Source organism: Hemiscyllium ocellatum, chromosome 35, assembly GCF_020745735.1.
Source record: "Hemiscyllium ocellatum isolate sHemOce1 chromosome 35, sHemOce1.pat.X.cur, whole genome shotgun sequence".
NCBI classification, from domain to species: Eukaryota; Metazoa; Chordata; class Chondrichthyes; order Orectolobiformes; family Hemiscylliidae; genus Hemiscyllium; species Hemiscyllium ocellatum.
In genome coordinates this window covers 7,412,339-7,429,609 of record NC_083435.1, presented here as the reverse complement: position 1 = coordinate 7,429,609, position 17,271 = coordinate 7,412,339, and the positions used below count along the sequence as shown (strand labels likewise).

General features: G+C 47.4%; 2 protein-coding genes across 2 annotated transcripts; both read left to right on the top strand.

The window, feature by feature from the left end:
- The first annotated feature begins 615 nt into the window (after positions 1–615).
- LOC132832940 (tumor necrosis factor-like) lies at positions 616–3,800 on the top strand. Its single transcript, XM_060851183.1, has 4 exons — positions 616–792; positions 1,862–1,922; positions 2,326–2,391; positions 2,921–3,800. Exons 1-4 carry the CDS (start codon positions 616–618, stop codon positions 3,331–3,333), a joined length of 717 nt encoding a protein of 238 aa, XP_060707166.1. The 3' UTR covers positions 3,334–3,800.
- Positions 3,801–9,895: 6,095 nt separating this feature from the next.
- Positions 9,896–14,154, top strand: LOC132832724 (tumor necrosis factor-like). The gene is made up of 4 exons (XM_060850835.1): positions 9,896–10,170; positions 11,205–11,265; positions 11,674–11,739; positions 12,265–14,154. Exons 1-4 carry the CDS (start codon positions 9,994–9,996, stop codon positions 12,675–12,677), a joined length of 717 nt encoding a protein of 238 aa, XP_060706818.1. The 5' UTR covers positions 9,896–9,993; the 3' UTR covers positions 12,678–14,154.
- The last annotated feature ends 3,117 nt before the right edge of the window (positions 14,155–17,271 follow it).

Below are 17,271 nucleotides of genomic sequence, written 5' to 3'. Positions count from 1 at the left end.
TGTTCGCCTTTCACTTTTCTGCAGCTTTCGGTTCGGTCCCACCATCTGACCAGTCTCACATCTTTTTGCATGGTATGGTTTTGTTCAGCTTTGATCTTTCTCTAATTTAATTCGTTCCCCACTGTCGGTGGGTCTGCCCCACACTATGAGAGAAGCGGACTATTTCTGTAATAAAGTGAGTGCTGTGCTCTCCCTCCATCTCTCTATCTCCTCCCTCTGTCATTGTTCCCAGTGAGAGCCAGGAGCCCATGGGGGGGATACATGGAGAGACTGGGGGGGATTGCTGGGGCCCACTTTTGGTTCGGGACAGGATTTCCCGGTTTGGGGAGAAACTGCTGTCGTTCCAGGTTGGGTGAGAGTTAGACAGAGCCAGTCCCACATTCGATGTGGAGAGTGATCGCTTTCCAATCGCTGCTGTTTCTGCCTGGGCATTTCCCATTCCATTGCATCACAGGCAGCAGTAGCTGGTTATAAAGAGCTGTCAGTGAGCAGCAGCAGTTATAGAGCAGGCAGCTCCCTCCCAGAGAGAGAGAGACAGAGACAGAGAGACTCATCCAGAGCCTGAGTGGACCCGAGAGAGGCTGTCCCAGAGAGTTCCCTCTGCCCCCTGACAGCATGAAGACTGAAGCCAGGTTCTTGGAGCTGGAGAATGGGGGGCTGCTGCCCATCAGGGAGTCCGGCTCCAACACAAGCTGTTTCTGGCGGACTCTGTGTGCACTCGCTGTCCTCGGCTTGTTGCTGCTTTCTACCTCTCTCCTCCTGCTTCAGTTTGGAGTGCTCCCTACAAACCAGGTGAGGATCAGCCTTGGGGAGGGGGCTGTTGTTGGAGAGTAGCGCCCACCTTCCCCTAGCCGCTTGCATTGCTCTGGGACAGGGACCTGTCTGGAAGCGGACCCTTCAAGCTGCGAAAGGGGGTTTCACTCTCAGTTCCTGCTGTAACTCTGCAGCGTTTCCAGCAAACTGGTCCCCAGGGGCTTCAGTCAGACCCGGGCCCTTTCACTGCACTCTCTCCAACAGCCAGAGCGGGTTTCCCCACCCCCCCGGGGATCCCTGCTCAGTGCCCACCCTGAGCTGTGGGAACTGTTGGGGAACTGCTCCCTGGTCTATGGGAGCCGCCGGATCAAGGCGCCTCTCTCAGTCTGTGCTGCCGGCGCTACTCAAAGGCAGGGAGAGACTGGCAGCTGTCAGTCTGAGAGTGACAGGGGGGTGGGTAGGGGTCACTCAGCCAGTCTGCATGGGCTCAGCGTGGGTCTGTACACAGTGGGGGGGGGGGGGGGGGGGGTGGAATAGGCTGGCTGGGTCACTCCGCCTCTCCAGGGGGAGTCTGTCTGTCCGGGACAGTCTACACCACAGGGAGCTCCCATCGGGTTAGTGTCTCCCACCGCCTGGGGAACATGGTGTTTCTGTCCAACACCGGGCCGCTGGACAATATCGTGTCTCTGTGAAATAGACTGTCCACTAGACTGTCTCTGAATCAATGTCAGTGTGTTCAGTAATGTCCAATACAGTGTCTCTGCACAGTACATTCGCTGTACGGTATAGAGACTGGACAAAGTGGGCTCTCTGTACTCAGTCGTTTCACTGTACAGTGTCTCCCTACAATACAGTGTCTCCTGACAGTACAGTGTCTCCTGACAGGACAGTATCTCTCCACAATGCTGTGTCTCTCCACAATGCTGTGTCTCTCCACAGTACAGTAACTGCCTCCCATGTGTTGAACCTGTTCAGTAAAGACAGCCAGCTAACAGACCATCCAGCCCACCCAGCTGCAGCCCTGGGTTGTACCCCGACTCCTGTCAGCTGCAGCGGAAATTCGAGAGAATTTCACATCTTAACGTCTGCCCTTGTTTCATTTCCTCAGGATTCAGGGTTAAAGCTGGAAGTCTCCCATCCCTCACTGACAACAGCTGCTCAGACCAGCGGTAAGTGCTGTCAGGGTCAGTCCATCATATTCTGTTATCAACGTCTATCTCGGGTTAACCCCTGACTTTGTGTCAAACTTTACTAATATTTCTGTCTTCTCATGGCTGCCATTTCCAGTACAGTATCGTTCTGTTACTTTCTTTCTTCAGTTATTTTGATGTCCATTCTCCGGAGTCATCGTCTGTCTTTTGAGAATTATCTTTCAGTTTGGAGTGATAACAGACTCGAAACCTGTTTCTTCCTGCAGAGATGTGTTTCATCTTTCACTCTTCTCTCTCATGAGCCCACCTGTCTATCTGTCCCTTCTTCACCCCCACCCACCCCCCCTCTCTCTGTGTCTGTCAGTCTGTGCTCTGTGGGTGACCCAGCAGGGTCTGAGTTTCTCTCTTTTCCATTTCCCAGGTTTGCCTCGACTCCTGCAGCAGGTGGGGAGTGACCCCCGGCCGAGAATCGCAGCTCACCTGACAGGTACGGAACTGTTCTCAATGTGACAGCATCCTCTAGAGAATAGGCCACAGCAGCTGGGAGGGGGCAGGGGTGGATTGGGAAGATGCTAACTCTCGTTCTCAATAATGCAGTGTGGAGAGAGCCCTGGAGGAGGAGGGTGGGAGATAACAGGACCCTGGGCAAAGAGAAGGGGCTGTGGTGTGAATTGGTTCATCTGAACACAGAGACAGCAGCACAGGCATCAGAGATGAAAGCCTCCTGTGACCGGCCTCTCTCTGGGTCAGGGTGACAAGGGAGCTTAGTTTACAATTAAGATGTAGACCGTCCAGTTTCTCTCCCATGGTAAATCGTGGGATCTGACTGTGCACAAAGTGGTGGCTCCTTTTCCTGAAATAGCACAATTACTCCCTCAATAACACCTCATTGGTTGTAAGGTGCGTTACCATATCCACAAACCATGCCTGGTGCTACATCAATGCGGGCTAGTTATTTCTCTTGGTTTGATCCTCATGATGTCTTCTCTCTCTCTCTCCCACCCCTACCCCCTCAGCTTCCCCAACCAGCAAAGGAGGGACCGTGATTTGGCAGAATGAGAGTGACTCCACCTTCACCGAGGGGCTGGAGTTCAGGGACAACCGTCTCATCATCAAGAGGCCTGGACAGTACTTTGTCTACACCCAGGTGGTCTTCCACAGCATGGAGTGTCAGCCCCAGGCCGTCTACCTGAGCCACGAACTCACCAAGCTGTCGCCAAGTTATCCCGAGGAAGCCATCCTACTGAAAGCCACCAAATCCGCCTGCCACTCTCACCAACGCAAGGAGCCCTGGTACAAAACCTCCTACCAGGGAGCCATCTTTGAGTTCCTGGAGGGAGATCAGATCTTCTCCAGGGTTAACGAGGAGACAACGGGATATGTAGACACAACCGAAGGGAAGACTTTCTTTGGAATATTTGCTGTCTAATTCTCCCGGGACATGCAGATTGATTATCAATGACTGATCAAGAATTTCACATTGAAATTCTGTGCAAACTGACAAAGACACATTGTCTTCTTATTGTTACTTGTATACAAACTAGATTCATTTCTCTTGGATTTGATTTCAAGAGTTTCCAACAACAGAAGGTGTCCGATGTGTGTGGCTTTGAGGATTGGCTGGTGCAGTGAAGTATCAGAGTAAATATCCAGTGTTGCAATTCCAGCTTTGTACAAAACACAGAATGGGGTTGGTCAGGGAATCTGTGCTTGCCTCCAGCTAACATCTAGGCTTGAGGGACCGAATGGCCTCCACCTGTCACTATAATGTCCCTGCTTCTAACATCCCTTTAACACTGGGCCCAGGTGGAGGTGACTCACTGCTGTGTAACACTGATCCTGTTGGATGAGTGAATGTGGTTGGAACAATGTGAAGGGAGTTGTTCAGAAATTGCATTCCTCATCTGCTGTTTCTGATTGCCGTGAACACAAAGCCTCACAGATCGTGTAATTTATTTCATATTTAAATTGTGTTTTCTGTTGCTCACTTTATTTGAATTTGTCCTCCTCAGGTAGAAATCCATTTGTCTAACCCTGGAGTTAAAAAGACCTCCGGGATCCTGGGTCTGATATTCAGACTGGTTATTCCCTGAGACCAGGTACTGCTCCTTGAAGAGGATGATCTATTCCTCATTATTGATTTCCATTCCAAAGGATCACTGCTGTCTTTGTGAAAAATGAAGCAAGTTCATTGAGTTGGCTGTTGGGTGAGGAATGCCAAAGCACCTTCTCAGCAGGGCATTGCCTTTCTACCTCGACAATGTGATTGGTCAAATCTTCACAGACTCCTCCCTCCCTTGAGTCCATATGGTCAGCCCTGCAGTTAAAATGGGGACAGAACACTCAGCGAACACTAAGAGTTGGCTCCCTCAATGTTGGCCTGGGCCTAACCTGATGGGACTATATTGTGCTCCTCCAGCTTCGCCCTAGTCAATGTTGGAGGGGATTCTTTGCTGCTCTGATCCATGGGAATGGTTGAGATTGTTCCTTCATGGAAATGTCAGCTTCCCTTTGTACCTTGTACTCTCCATTGGTCACCCTTCAGACTGGGTAATGCACAGTAAGATCCCAGTAATACACCTGATTGGCTCTGCACACCGTGAGATTCTCTATCTCGAATGAGGGACCACTGAAATTGAATTGCAGTTCATCGACCAACCTGAGTGTTTATGTAACACGGTAACATCTGTTCTATAGGTGTCTGTTAGTGACAATGATATTGTCAATGTTAAGATATTTCAGATTAAGATAAGATATTATTTAATTCTATTTATCAATGGTTGTATTTATATTATTTATATTATTTATATTAATATTTATGTCTGCAAACATAAAGAGGAATTATTAAAATTATTTGAAGAGTATCTAATGTTTCCTTCTGGCTGTTGTATATTGGTTTGGGTTTGGAGATGTTCCTGGGCAGTGTTTAAATGAGAGGGTACACTTTCTACGCTGTTACAACTGACTGTTTGATTAATTATCACATTGGGAATTTGGGAGAGAGAGTTTTGAGCTGGGCACATTTATGGGATTGAGAGATTGTAAATATGAGATAACAAAACCGGATCTTGGTAATCTTGTTGGATGAGGAGATTGGGAATCTGAGAGAGGGAATCCAGAGTTTGAGAGAAGAAATTAACTTCTTCCCATTTCTCCCCATCTCTGTCTGAAATGGCCATCCCCTAATTCTGGGACTGTAGTTACACATCCTGTCCAGCCTGGTTAGGACCACCTGCCTCTCAGCATCTCTCCTGATGAGCCATTAGAATTGGATCTGTTTCAAAGAGTTCACATTGTACACAGCTCAACTCCAATGTGCACCCCTCCAGTCTCCCACACATCACTGCAGGAACCAGAGGATTAAAGCAAGTGTGTGAGGATGGGGTTTCAGACAGAGTGCAGTAGGTGCCTGACATGCACTGCCAGGGGAGATGACAGGAGCAAATACGATAGCAACAGTTTAGAGATATTTGAGCAGACACAGGAAACAGGCAGAAACAGCGGGATATGGGACATGTACAGGCAGATGGGATTAGTTTAGATGAGCATCATAATTGGCGCAGAGATATTGAGCTAAAGAATGTGTTCTTGCTCTGTATTATTCTATGCCCCCTGTTTATAAAATGCCCAAATTCCTCTAAACAGAGACAGGAAGGTAACGTCTAAGTGTGGAAGGAAGAATCAGTACTCTCCCTCCCAGATCGGTTCTCAATAAAACACTGAGAAATATTCAATTTGCAATCCAGTGTCACTAAACCATATCAACTGTGTCACAAACAGGCTGGCAGGGTGGGGTTTTGGAAGATGATAAATTAGTGAGTTTGTTGTAAAAGCACTCAGGCCAAATGTGAGAATTGTTTAAAAGTTCAAAGTATGTGGTTTATTTAAGAAAGCAAAACACTTATTCCAAATCTCTGAGCCACAACCACAGACAGACAGCGCTCAATGTCAGAACGGCTCACATGTTCACAAGAGAGTAGAAGTTTTCTCAAAGGGAAACATTTAATCAGCCGAATGGACAGCCAATACTTAAATTCTTTCTATGTCTTGAAGGAGATGCAGTAAAGCAGCAGCTCATGGATTAACTCTTGTTTGGGAGTTAACCCTTTCTTTACCTGTATCTTTGTTCTTTTCCAGGGAACTGATAAAACACTTTATGTACAACATTTGATGCTCTCATCAAACTCAGTTGGAACAGACATGAATAGAGTGGACCCTATGCAATGTGAAATATTTACACGTGATATTATAAAACAGGGGACCATGCCCACCATCTATGTGCTCCCAGGAAATCAAACGTTCCTGTCAATGGAGTCAGCCTGTGAGAATCTGACCGTCAGGCACAGCCTGTTTTCCTGACTGATTCCATCGGTTCCCAGCCATCTCTGTAGACACACCATTCTCAGCTGAGCACAGCTCACACCAATAACACACTTACCCCACTGTTTGGCCAAACACTTTCAGAAATTTAAATTTCAATTCTAACCAAAAGGAATTGCCACCGCACCCTGTTCTGTCATGGGGAATGGTGTGTGAATGAGAAACTCTCACCCACTGTGCCTCAGACAGATGCACTCTGGGAATGTGTCAGGCTAACTCAGACTAACACAGCTCCATGATGAGAAATTATTCATGTCCAAGATGGCTCGGCTTGTGACTTCCTTCCTCTTTTCGAGAAAGGCACTTGCAGAATCCTGTTCTTCAGGAAGGGGTGGTCAGTGAATGGAAATACACACTCATCAAGGTCAATCTGACCAGGGTTGGGATGAAGGGCTTTCCAATTCTCAGGGAAGGAGGGGTTGGGGTCCATCTTGATAACCTCCTTCTCCTCCCATTCACTAACGGACCTTTGTCTGGACCCAAAGCAGGACTCGCCTCTCACTCTCAGTGAAAGCAAGTTCACCCTGAACAAGCGATGCTCAGAAAACACCCTGCTCATTCCAGGTGTCAGTCTCACAGCCTCCTCCAATACATTTACAGGGAAACAGAGTCTGGTGGCACCCAGAAAGAAGACCAGGCTGGAGTGGAGGAGGCAGCAGCCAGCGCAGAGACACAGCAGCTGATCCTAGCTCTAGCTGAGCAGATGGAAGCAATGGAGGAGGAGGTAATCGAGAAGGCAGAGGAGTGGATACCTGTTAAAAACAGGAAGAGAAAATCCTGCCAGGCCCCCAAAGCCTCCCAGCAAAGGGGGAAAAGACAGCTGCACGAGGGAGAGACAGACAGCGCTTCGGATGGGGAAGACGGGCGCAAAGCAGGTCATCACCACCAGAAGAAGAGACAGAGCACCGTAGATAAAGAGGAGGGCATTTACTCCCAACCGGGAAACAACAGACCCCCCCGAAGTCCACCCTCCACCCAGTGAGAACCAGGGGGTACCCACTGCCCCACGACTACAGGTAACCGAAAGCTGTGATCCACTGACAGTCCCATTGTCAGACACAGAACTGGACGGTACGGACCCTTGCCTTGGCTCAATGTCACCAGAGCGGGTAAATGACCCCAGTGAGGAGCTGGATAGCTACCTCAGCCCAACGAAGGTCCAGGAGTTCATGCTCACCATGGGGATGCAGACAGCTACCCCAGAGACAGGACAGTCAAATGGACAATGGTAACCCCATAATCTGGGAGTTAAAGAAGGTTCCTTTGCTATCGTATAACTGGGCACCCACTCACTAGGTGGGTTCCGCTGAAGCCACAGATAAAGAATAAGAGACTGGATGGTTAATAAAGGGAATTGTAAATAGGATAACTGTAAATTCGATTAATTCAGTCTGTTCTTTGTAATGTTCAGCCATGCAATGTATATATCTATGATCGACATGACAAATTGTACAGGTACCAAAGATTTATTTCTATGAATAAAGTATATTTTGAAATAAAACAAAATTTACATTCTCCCTTCAATACAGAGACTGAAACTGTCCACGTTATTCCAGATCGGTCTCACCCATGAGGCCGGTCTCACTGAAGAATACCATTGTTACTTGTTTTGACAGTGTACCTCATTGATTTCCCCCCTTGCCCTATATGCCTTAGCCCTTTATCATGAGCTGCGGTCAGTCTCAACCACATTGAGGTGACCCCAGTTGTGGATATAGCCCAGACCCTCCCACAAACCACCCATCCATCCATTGACTCCATCTACACTTCTCATCTCTGGGAAAAGGCAGCCAATATCAAAGAGCCCTCCCATCCCAGTTATCATCACTTCCAACTTCTTCAGTCACACCGGGGATTTAAAGGTGAAAGGTTAGTGCCAAAAGGGTCAACAACAGCTTCTTCCCCGTTGGGAATAGCCTGCTGATTGGTCCTCTCATATGTATGTTAGTTCGCTCAGTGAGCTGGAAGGTTTGTTTTCAGATGTTTCGTCACCATGACTACGTAATGTCATCAGTGAGAGTCTCTGGTGAAGCGCAGGTGGTATGTCTATTTATCCAGCTTTGTTTCTGGAGGTGGGTGATGTCATTTCCTGTTCTCTTCTTCAAGGGAAGCTGGATGGGGGCCGAAGTTGATGTGTTTATTGATGGAGGTCTGGTTAGAATGTCATGCCTTGAGGAATTCTCATGTGTGTCTTTGTTCCGTCTGTCCCAGGATGTGTGTGTTGTCTCAGTCAAAGGCCTCTCATGTTTCAAATCTAATGACCATCTCGCTTTCTGAGCACCTTCTGTACAGAGGGAAATTTGGCCAAAGTGGGGACTGCAGATGCTGGAAATCCGAGTCTAGATTAGAGTGGGGCTGGAAAAGCACAGCAGGTCAGGCAGCATCTGAGGAGCTGTACATTTACCCACCTCACTATGTTCCCTCACTCTGTGATCTTTGTGTGGTGCAATCTGCCCATACTGCACACAAAACCAAAGCTTTCATTGTACACAGGTACATCTGACAAGAATTGATCAAAACAACCTAAATCAGCATTCTGTCTAAACCAGGTACAGTGTGTCAGGGCCCTCCCCTTTACCCACAGCCCAATGTACACCTTCCACTAATTGGAAGACACTGCCTAAACCGTCTTTCCCATTCACAATCCCCTGCTGCCTCTGCCTCACTATCTGCAGGGTTTCAGGTACACAGCTAGAACCACTTATGTCATCAATTCCATCAGTGTCCCCATGACAGTTCAGGCTAACTCTCCAATACTTTGCCTCCTTCTCCATTAGGAACTAGCAGTGGCCCTCCCCCAGCTCTCTCACTGTGTTCAGGATCACTGCCCTCCTGATTATAATCTCACCAGGTTCCTGCATCCATCCCACCCTCTGATGCCCATCTCCCAGTGGAAGGTGTTTGTTCCCTCCACAGTGAAGATGGAAGGTGAATACCTGCTGTGTTATTGTTCCATGGCCTTATTCTGTGTGTTGAACTCCCCATTCTCACTCTCTGGGTGAGCAGCACTGACGGCCCTCGCTCTGCTGCTGTTTAATGACACAGGAACTTCCGTGAGTTTGCTCAGAGAGTCTCATTTTGACCACCTGAGAAATCTGTTCGCCTTTCACTTTTCTGCAGCTTTCGGTTCGGTCCCACCATCTGACCAGTCTCACATCTTTTTGCATGGTATGGTTTTGTTCAGCTTTGATCTTTCTCTAATTTAATTCGTTCCCCACTGTCGGTGGGTCTGCCCCACACTATGAGAGAAGCGGACTATTTCTGTAATAAAGTGAGTGCTGTGCTCTCCCTCCATCTCTCTATCTCCTCCCTCTGTCATTGTTCCCAGTGAGAGCCAGGAGCCCATGGGGGGGATACATGGAGAGACTGGGGGGGATTGCTGGGGCCCACTTTTGGTTCGGGACAGGATTTCCCGGTTTGGGGAGAAACTGCTGTCGTTCCAGGTTGGGTGAGAGTTAGACAGAGCCAGTCCCACATTCGATGTGGAGAGTGATCGCTTTCCAATCGCTGCTGTTTCTGCCTGGGCATTTCCCACTCCATTGCATCACAGGCAGCAGTAGCTGGTTATAAAGAGCTGTCAGTGAGCAGCAGCAGTTATAGAGCAGGCAGCTCCCTCCCAGAGAGAGAGACAGAGACAGAGAGACTCATCCAGAGCCTGAGTGGACCCGAGAGAGGCTGTCCCAGAGAGTTCCCTCTGCCCCCTGACAGCATGAAGACTGAAGCCAGGTTCTTGGAGCTGGAGAATGGGGGGCTGCTGCCCATCAGGGAGTCCGGCTCCAACACAAGCTGTTTCTGGCGGACTCTGTGTGCACTCGCTGTCCTCGGCTTGTTGCTGCTTTCTACCTCTCTCCTCCTGCTTCAGTTTGGAGTGCTCCCTACAAACCAGGTGAGGATCAGCCTTGGGGAGGGGGCTGTTGTTGGAGAGTAGCGCCCACCTTCCCCTAGCCGCTTGCATTGCTCTGGGACAGGGACCTGTCTGGAAGCGGACCCTTCAAGCTGCGAAAGGGGGTTTCACTCTCAGTTCCTGCTGTAACTCTGCAGCGTTTCCAGCAAACTGGTCCCCAGGGGCTTCAGTCAGACCCGGGCCCTTTCACTGCACTCTCTCCAACAGCCAGAGCGGGTTTCCCCCCCGGGGATCCCTGCTCAGTGCCCACCCTGAGCTGTGGGAACTGTTGGGGAACTGCTCCCTGGTCTATGGGAGCCGCCGGATCAAGGCGCCTCTCTCAGTCTGTGCTGCCGGCGCTACTCAAAGGCAGGGAGAGACTGGCAGCTGTCAGCCTGAGAGTGACAGGGGGGTGGGTAGGGGTCACTCAGCCAGTCTGCATGGGCTCAGCGTGGGTCGGTACACAGTGGGGGGTGGGGAATAGGCTGGCTGGGTCACTCCGCCTCTCCAGGGGGAGTCTGTCTGTCCGGGACAGTCTACACCACAGGGAGCTCCCATCGGGTTAGTGTCTCCCACCGCCTGGAGAACATGGTGTTTCTGTCCAACACCGGGCCGCTGGACAATATCGTGTCTCTGTGAAATAGACTGTCCACTAGACTGTCTCTGAATCAATGTCAGTGTGTTCAGTAATGTCCAATACAGTGTCTCTGCACAGTACATTCGCTGTACGGTATAGAGACTGGACAAAGTGGTCTCTCTGTACTCAGTCGTTTCACTGTACAGTGTCTCCCTACAATACAGTGTCTCCTGACAGTACAGTATCTCTCCACAATGCTGTATCTCTCCACAATGCTGTGTCTCTCCACAGTACAGTAACTGCCTCCCATGTGTTGAACCTGTTCAGTAAAGACAGCCAGCTAACAGACCATCCAGCCCACCCAGCTGCAGCCCTGGGTTGTACCCCGACTCCTGTCAGCTGCAGCGGAAATTCGAGAGAATTTCACATCTTAACGTCTGCCCTTGTTTCATTTCCTCAGGATTCAGGATTAAAGCTGGAAGTCTCCCATCCCTCACTGACAACAGCTGCTCAGACCAGCGGTAAGTGCTGTCAGGGTCAGTCCATCATATTCTGTTATCAACGTCTATCTCGGGTGAACCTCTGACTTTGTGTCAATCGTTACTAATATTTCTGTCTTCTCATGGCTGCCATTTCCAGTACAGTATCGTTCTGTTACTTTCTTTCTTTAGTTATTTTGATGTCCATTCTCCGGAGTCATCGTCTGTCTTTTGAGAATTATCTTTCAGTTTGTAGTGATATCAGACTCGAAACCTTAAGTCTGTTCCTTCCTGCAGAGATGTGTTTCATCTTTCACTCTTCTCTCTCATGAGCCCACCTGTCTATCTGTCCCTTCTTCATCCCCCACACCTCCCTCTCCCTGTGCCTGTCAGTCTGTGCTCTGTGGGTGACCCAGCAGGGTCTGAGTTTCTCTCTTTTCCATTTCCCAGGTTTGCCTCGACTCCTGCAGCAGGTGGGGAGTGACCCCCGGCCGAGAATCGCAGCTCACCTGACAGGTACGGAACTGTTCTCAATGTGACAGCATCCTCTAGAGAATAGGCCACAGCAGCTGGGAGGGGGCAGGGGTGGATCGGGAAGATGCTAACTCTCTTTATCAATAATGCAGTGTGGAGAGAGCCCTGGAGGAGGGGAGTGGGAGATAACAGGACCCTGGGCAAAGAGAAGGGGCTGTGGTGTGAATTGGTTCATCTGAACACAGAGACAGCAGCACAGGCATCAGAGATGAAAGCCTCCTGTGAGCGGCCTCTGTCTGTGTCAGGGTGACAAGGGAGCTCAGTTTAGAATTAAGATGTAGACTGTCCAGTTTCTCTCCCTCAATCGTGGGATCTGACTGTGCACAAAGTGGTGGCTCCATTTCCTGAAATAGCACAATTACTCCTTCAATAACATCTCATTGGTTGTAAAGTGCTTTACCATATCCACAAGCTATGTCTGGTGCTACGTCAATGCGGGCTAGTTATTTCTCTTTGTTTGATCCTCATGATGTCTTCTCTCTCTCTCTCCCACCCCTACCCCCTCAGCTTCCCCAACCAGCAAAGGAGGGACCGTGATTTGGCAGAATGAGAGTGACTCCACCTTCACCGAGGGGCTGGAGTTCAGGGACAACCGTCTCATCATCAAGAGGCCTGGACAGTACTTTGTCTACACCCAGGTGGTCTTCCACAGCATGGAGTGTCAGCCCCAGGCCGTCTACCTAAGCCACGAACTCACCAAGCTGTCGCCAAGTTATCCCGAGGAAGCCATCCTACTGAAAGCCACCAAATCCGCCTGCCACTCTCACCAACGCAAGGAGCCCTGGTACAAAACCTCCTACCAGGGAGCCATCTTTGAGTTCCTGGAGGGAGATCAGATATTCTCCAGGGTTAACAAGGAGACAACGGGATATGTAGACATAACCGAAGGGAAGACTTTCTTTGGAATATTTGCTGTCTAATTCTCCCGGGTCACTTCCACTGTTTTTATGATGTCTGTTCAAGAATTTCAAATTGAAATGCAGATTGGGGCACATTGTCCTCACCAACACGAATCGCACAATGAGATGAACTTCTTTAATTTATTTAAAGGCTTGCAGCAATATAAGTTCTCAAATATGCAGGGATTTTATGTCTGGGTGGTCCAGTGAATTACCAGGATTGCAAACCCTGATTTCTGCATAGCACCGTATCACTCATCAGGGCCCATTCACCAGGGTTTCGGTATTTTCAAATCAAGCTGCTTTGAAATGTTTTGACACAACTCTGGAGCAGATAAGACTTCATTCTGGCCTCCTACATCAGAGTTAGAGACATTACTACTCTGCCACCAGACTCTGATATTCAGCAGATGAGCCCGAAAAGGCTAAACCGCCTCCACTTTTCCCCATGATATTCCTATTTCCCACAGACTGGGAACAGCTGGAGGTCATTCATTGCTGTCTGTGTGATTCCATGAATTACCTTGTTAAAGTGTAAGTGGAGAGTTGCAAACAATTGTGCTCTAACTAAGCTGAACTGTTCATTTAAGCAAACATTACACACCACTACTTAAACACCCTGTGGCAGAATAGTAATATCTCCATTTCTGATTCCAATTGAAATTATCAGTAAGACAGTGGTTCTTAATTTATTTTGTATTTATATCACATTTTTTGTAGTTTAACTTATTTGAACTTTTACTCCTTATGGAGACATTAATTAAACAATCACTGGAACTAACAAGCAGGGTCTTGGGTCTGATCTTCCGAATGCCTTGTCCCTGAGAGCAGGGGCTGGTTTTCCTGATGGTGCTCTCCTTGTATGTTTATGTAGCTCTATTATTGAGGCCCTTGTGGCACAATGCTCATGTCCCGAGCTTTTGAGCCAGGAGGTTTTGGTTGAGGTGCCACCTACTGCTGAGGCTTGTCATAACATGACTGAATGTGTTAGCAAGAGAAAAATATTGGATATAGGTTTGCTTGCTGAGCTTGAAGGTTCATCAGCGAGTCACAAAGATGTGCAGGTCAGGTGAATTGGCCATGCTAAATCGCCCATAGTGTTAGGTGCATTAGTCAGAGGGAAATGGGTCCGGGTGGGTTCCTCTTTGGAGGGTCGGTGTGGACATGTTGGGCCGAAGGGCCCGTTTCTACACTGTAGGGAATCTAATCTAATCAAACCTACATCCAAAACCTCAACTTGAGCTACAAATCGTCTCAAAGCTCGCTAAAAGAAAATCGAAATCACTGTAAATCCTCCATGGTGGTGTTTGTACTAGCCTTGTAAACCTTCAGTGATCATTACTTGTCCCAATTCAATGAAGAAGACATTGGATGATGAAGACCAGCCAAGCTTTCCAACAATCAGTTGGCCTTCAGCGTGGTTGGTTGACAGTTTTTAAAATATGTATGCATCTTACAATGTATACATTTTCCTGAAAGATGCCTGATGGTGAATACAGTTGAGAGACCTTTCTTTGGTTGTTTCTTTAATGATGATTATTTAAGTGGAATATGTTCGACTCTAACTTAAGTTGAATTATTGGAGATGTTTTTCTCTGGAATATTTAATGTAGTTGGATTCCTTTCATGGCCTGTATCTTCCATCAGTTATTCTTGAGCCTGGGTAACGAGAAATCTAACTGGTTTAATGGCCAAGAGAGTTTCTACCTTGGGAATGAGGTGGTTGATTGTTAATGACCAAAAGTGGTGTCTTGTGTCAAACTGCAATATTTGTTTTCACGAAATCTTTGATAGGTGAAAATATTGTCAAATTTGAGATGTTTCAGATTGATTTAAGTTGTTAAATATATTTATTAATTTTTATTTATATTATTTATTATTTGTGTTATTAATTGCAAAGATTGTAGATTGGAATTAATAAAAATATTTTAAGATGATGAAATGTATCTGTCTAATTACTACAGATTGATCTGCGTATAGACTGAATGGGATGTGATTCCAGAAAATACTTTACACTTTGACAGCTAAGAATTCAGAAGCAGCATTGTCCAGTTGGGATTTGAGTGTGCATCAGGAAGTTGGGAATTGAGTGAGAGTCAAGAGATTGAGATCTGAACAAGGATTGGGAGATTGGGATTTGAGTGTGGATTAGGAAGTTGGGAATTGAGTGAGGGTTAAGAGGTTGGGATCTGAACAAGGGTTGGGAGATTGGGATTTGAATGTGGATCAGGAGGTTGGGAAATAGAGTTTTACAGAATAGAAACAGACCCTTTCGTCCAACTCGTTCATGCCGACCAGATAGCCCAACCTAACCTAAAAATGCCATTGACTAGCACTTGGCCCGTGTACCGGTAAATCCAGCGCAGTGGTTCAATGGTTAGTATTTCTACTCACAGCATCAGGGTTCTAGGTTCAATACCACCCTTGGGTGACAATCTGTGTGGAGTTTGTACGCTCTCCCTGTATCTGTACGCGTTTCCTCTGGGTGTTCTGGTGTCTTTTCACACTGCAGGTTAGTTGAATTGGCCATGCTTAATTTTCCACAGTGTTCAGGATGTGTAGGTTAGGTGCATTAGTCATCAGAAATATAGGGGATGGATCTGGATGGGATACTCTTTGGATGGTCACTTTAGCTGAAGGGCTGGTTTCCACACAGTAGGGGTTCGATGGTTTATTCATGTGGCTACTGAGATGCTTTTTCAATGCTGTAATTGTACCAGTCTCCACCACTTCCTCCAACAGCTCATTCCATTCATACACGTACCACCCTCTGTGTGAAAAACTTGTCCCTTGGGTCCCTTTTATATCTTTCCCCTCTCACCCTAAACCCATGCTCTATAGTTCTGGACTCCCTTGTCTATTTACGCTATCCATGCCCCCCATGATTTTATAAACCTCCCTCAGCCTCCGACGCTCCAGGGAAAACAGCCCCAGCCTGTTCAGCCTCTCCCTACAGCTTAAATCCTCCGACCCTGGCAACATCCTTGTAAATCTTTTCCGAACCCTTTCAAGTTTCACAACATCTTTCCGATAGGAAGGAGGCCAGAATTGCACGCAATATTCCAACAGCAGCCTAACCAATGTCCTGTACAGCCACAACATGACCTCCCAACTCCTGTACTCAATACTCTGACCAATAAAGGAAAACATACCAAATGCCTTCTTCACTATCCTATCTACCTGCAACTCCACTTTCAAGGAGCTATGAACCTGCACTCCACGGTCACGTTGTTCAGCAACACTCCCCAGGACTTTACCATTAAGTGTATAAGTCCTGCCCTGCTTTTCCTTCCCAAAATGCAGCACCTTGCATTTATCTAATTTAAACTCCATCTGCCACTCCTCAGCCCATTGACCCATCTGATCAGGATCCCATTGTACTCGGAGGTAATCTTCTTCACCATCCACTACACCTCCAATTTTGGTGTCATCTACAAACTTACTAACTATACCTCTTATGCTCACATCCAAATCATTTATGTAAATGACAAAAGGCAGTGGACCCAGCACCGATCTTGTGGTACACCACTGGTCACATGCCTCCAGTCTGAAAAACAACCCTGTCCTGCCACCTTCTGTCTTCTACCTTTGAGCCAGTTCTATGTTCCAAATGGCTAGCTCTTCCCATATGCCATGTGATCTCACCTTGCTAACCAGTCATCCATGAGGAACCTTGTCAAACGCCCTCCCGAAGTCCACAGAGATCACATCTACTGCTCTGCCCTCATCAATCCTCTTTGTTACTTCTTCAAAAAATCCAATCAAGTTAGTGAGATGTGATTTCCCACACACAAAGCCGTGCTGACTATCCCTAATCAGTCCTTAGCTTGAGTGAGGATCAGGAGATGGGGATTTGAGTGAGGATCAGGATATTGGGATTTGAGTGAGGATCAGGAGATTGGGATTTGAGTGAGGATAATGTGATTGGGATTTGAGAGAGATTCTGCAGATTGGCCAATGGAAGGATTCGAGGGATTGGCAGTCTTAGAGAGACTCAAATGATCATGGATCTGACAAAAGGCATTAGATGTTGGGCAAGCGAAAATAGTATAAATGATTAAGATTCTAAGAAACCTCCAGCCACAGTTATCCTTCAACTAACATCAGTTTTTAAAAGAGTTACCTGGTAATCCAAATTGGAGAGTTCTAGGCAGAGATTGGTATGTGACAGCTTGTTTTGTGGCTATAATAGAAAGCTGGTTCAAGGAATTCAGGATTGGGTGTTAAACATTCCCAAATACAAGGAACATTGTTCAGTGTTATCTGAGGGTCACCAATTAGTGGGAAGGATCTCGAGCAGTTTACAGAGGATTGTGACAATGATACAGTAGTTACAATGAGGGAGATTAATGACCTGAATAGAGACTGGGGTAGCATTAATATGAAGAACAGAAAGGAGAGAGCGTTTTCAGTGTATGTTCAAGAAACGTTTCTCCAGAGGCATTGCTACTTGCTTCCTCTGCTAGGACAGGCTTACATGTCAATGGGAGAACATTTATTGATTAGCGATCACTGTAGCATAAGATTGGGAATGAGTTGGAAAGTGCTTTAAAAAATCCAGAATAATTATTGAGGGAGAGCCAATTTCAATAGGGGTAAGAATAGATCTCACGTT

Bases quoted from the DNA above. Each gene is read 5' to 3' on its own strand.
- LOC132832940 (XM_060851183.1), top strand. From the start codon at position 616: ATGAAGACTGAAGCCAGGTTCTTGGAGCTGGAGAATGGGGGGCTGCTG. The intron at 793-1,861 runs GTGAGGATCAGC...TCATTTCCTCAG, and splicing joins GAGTGCTCCCTACAAACCAG to GATTCAGGGTTAAAGCTGGA. The intron at 2,392-2,920 runs GTACGGAACTGT...CTACCCCCTCAG, and splicing joins AATCGCAGCTCACCTGACAG to CTTCCCCAACCAGCAAAGGA.
- LOC132832724 (XM_060850835.1), top strand. From the start codon at position 9,994: ATGAAGACTGAAGCCAGGTTCTTGGAGCTGGAGAATGGGGGGCTGCTG. The intron at 10,171-11,204 runs GTGAGGATCAGC...TCATTTCCTCAG, and splicing joins GAGTGCTCCCTACAAACCAG to GATTCAGGATTAAAGCTGGA. The intron at 11,740-12,264 runs GTACGGAACTGT...CTACCCCCTCAG, and splicing joins AATCGCAGCTCACCTGACAG to CTTCCCCAACCAGCAAAGGA.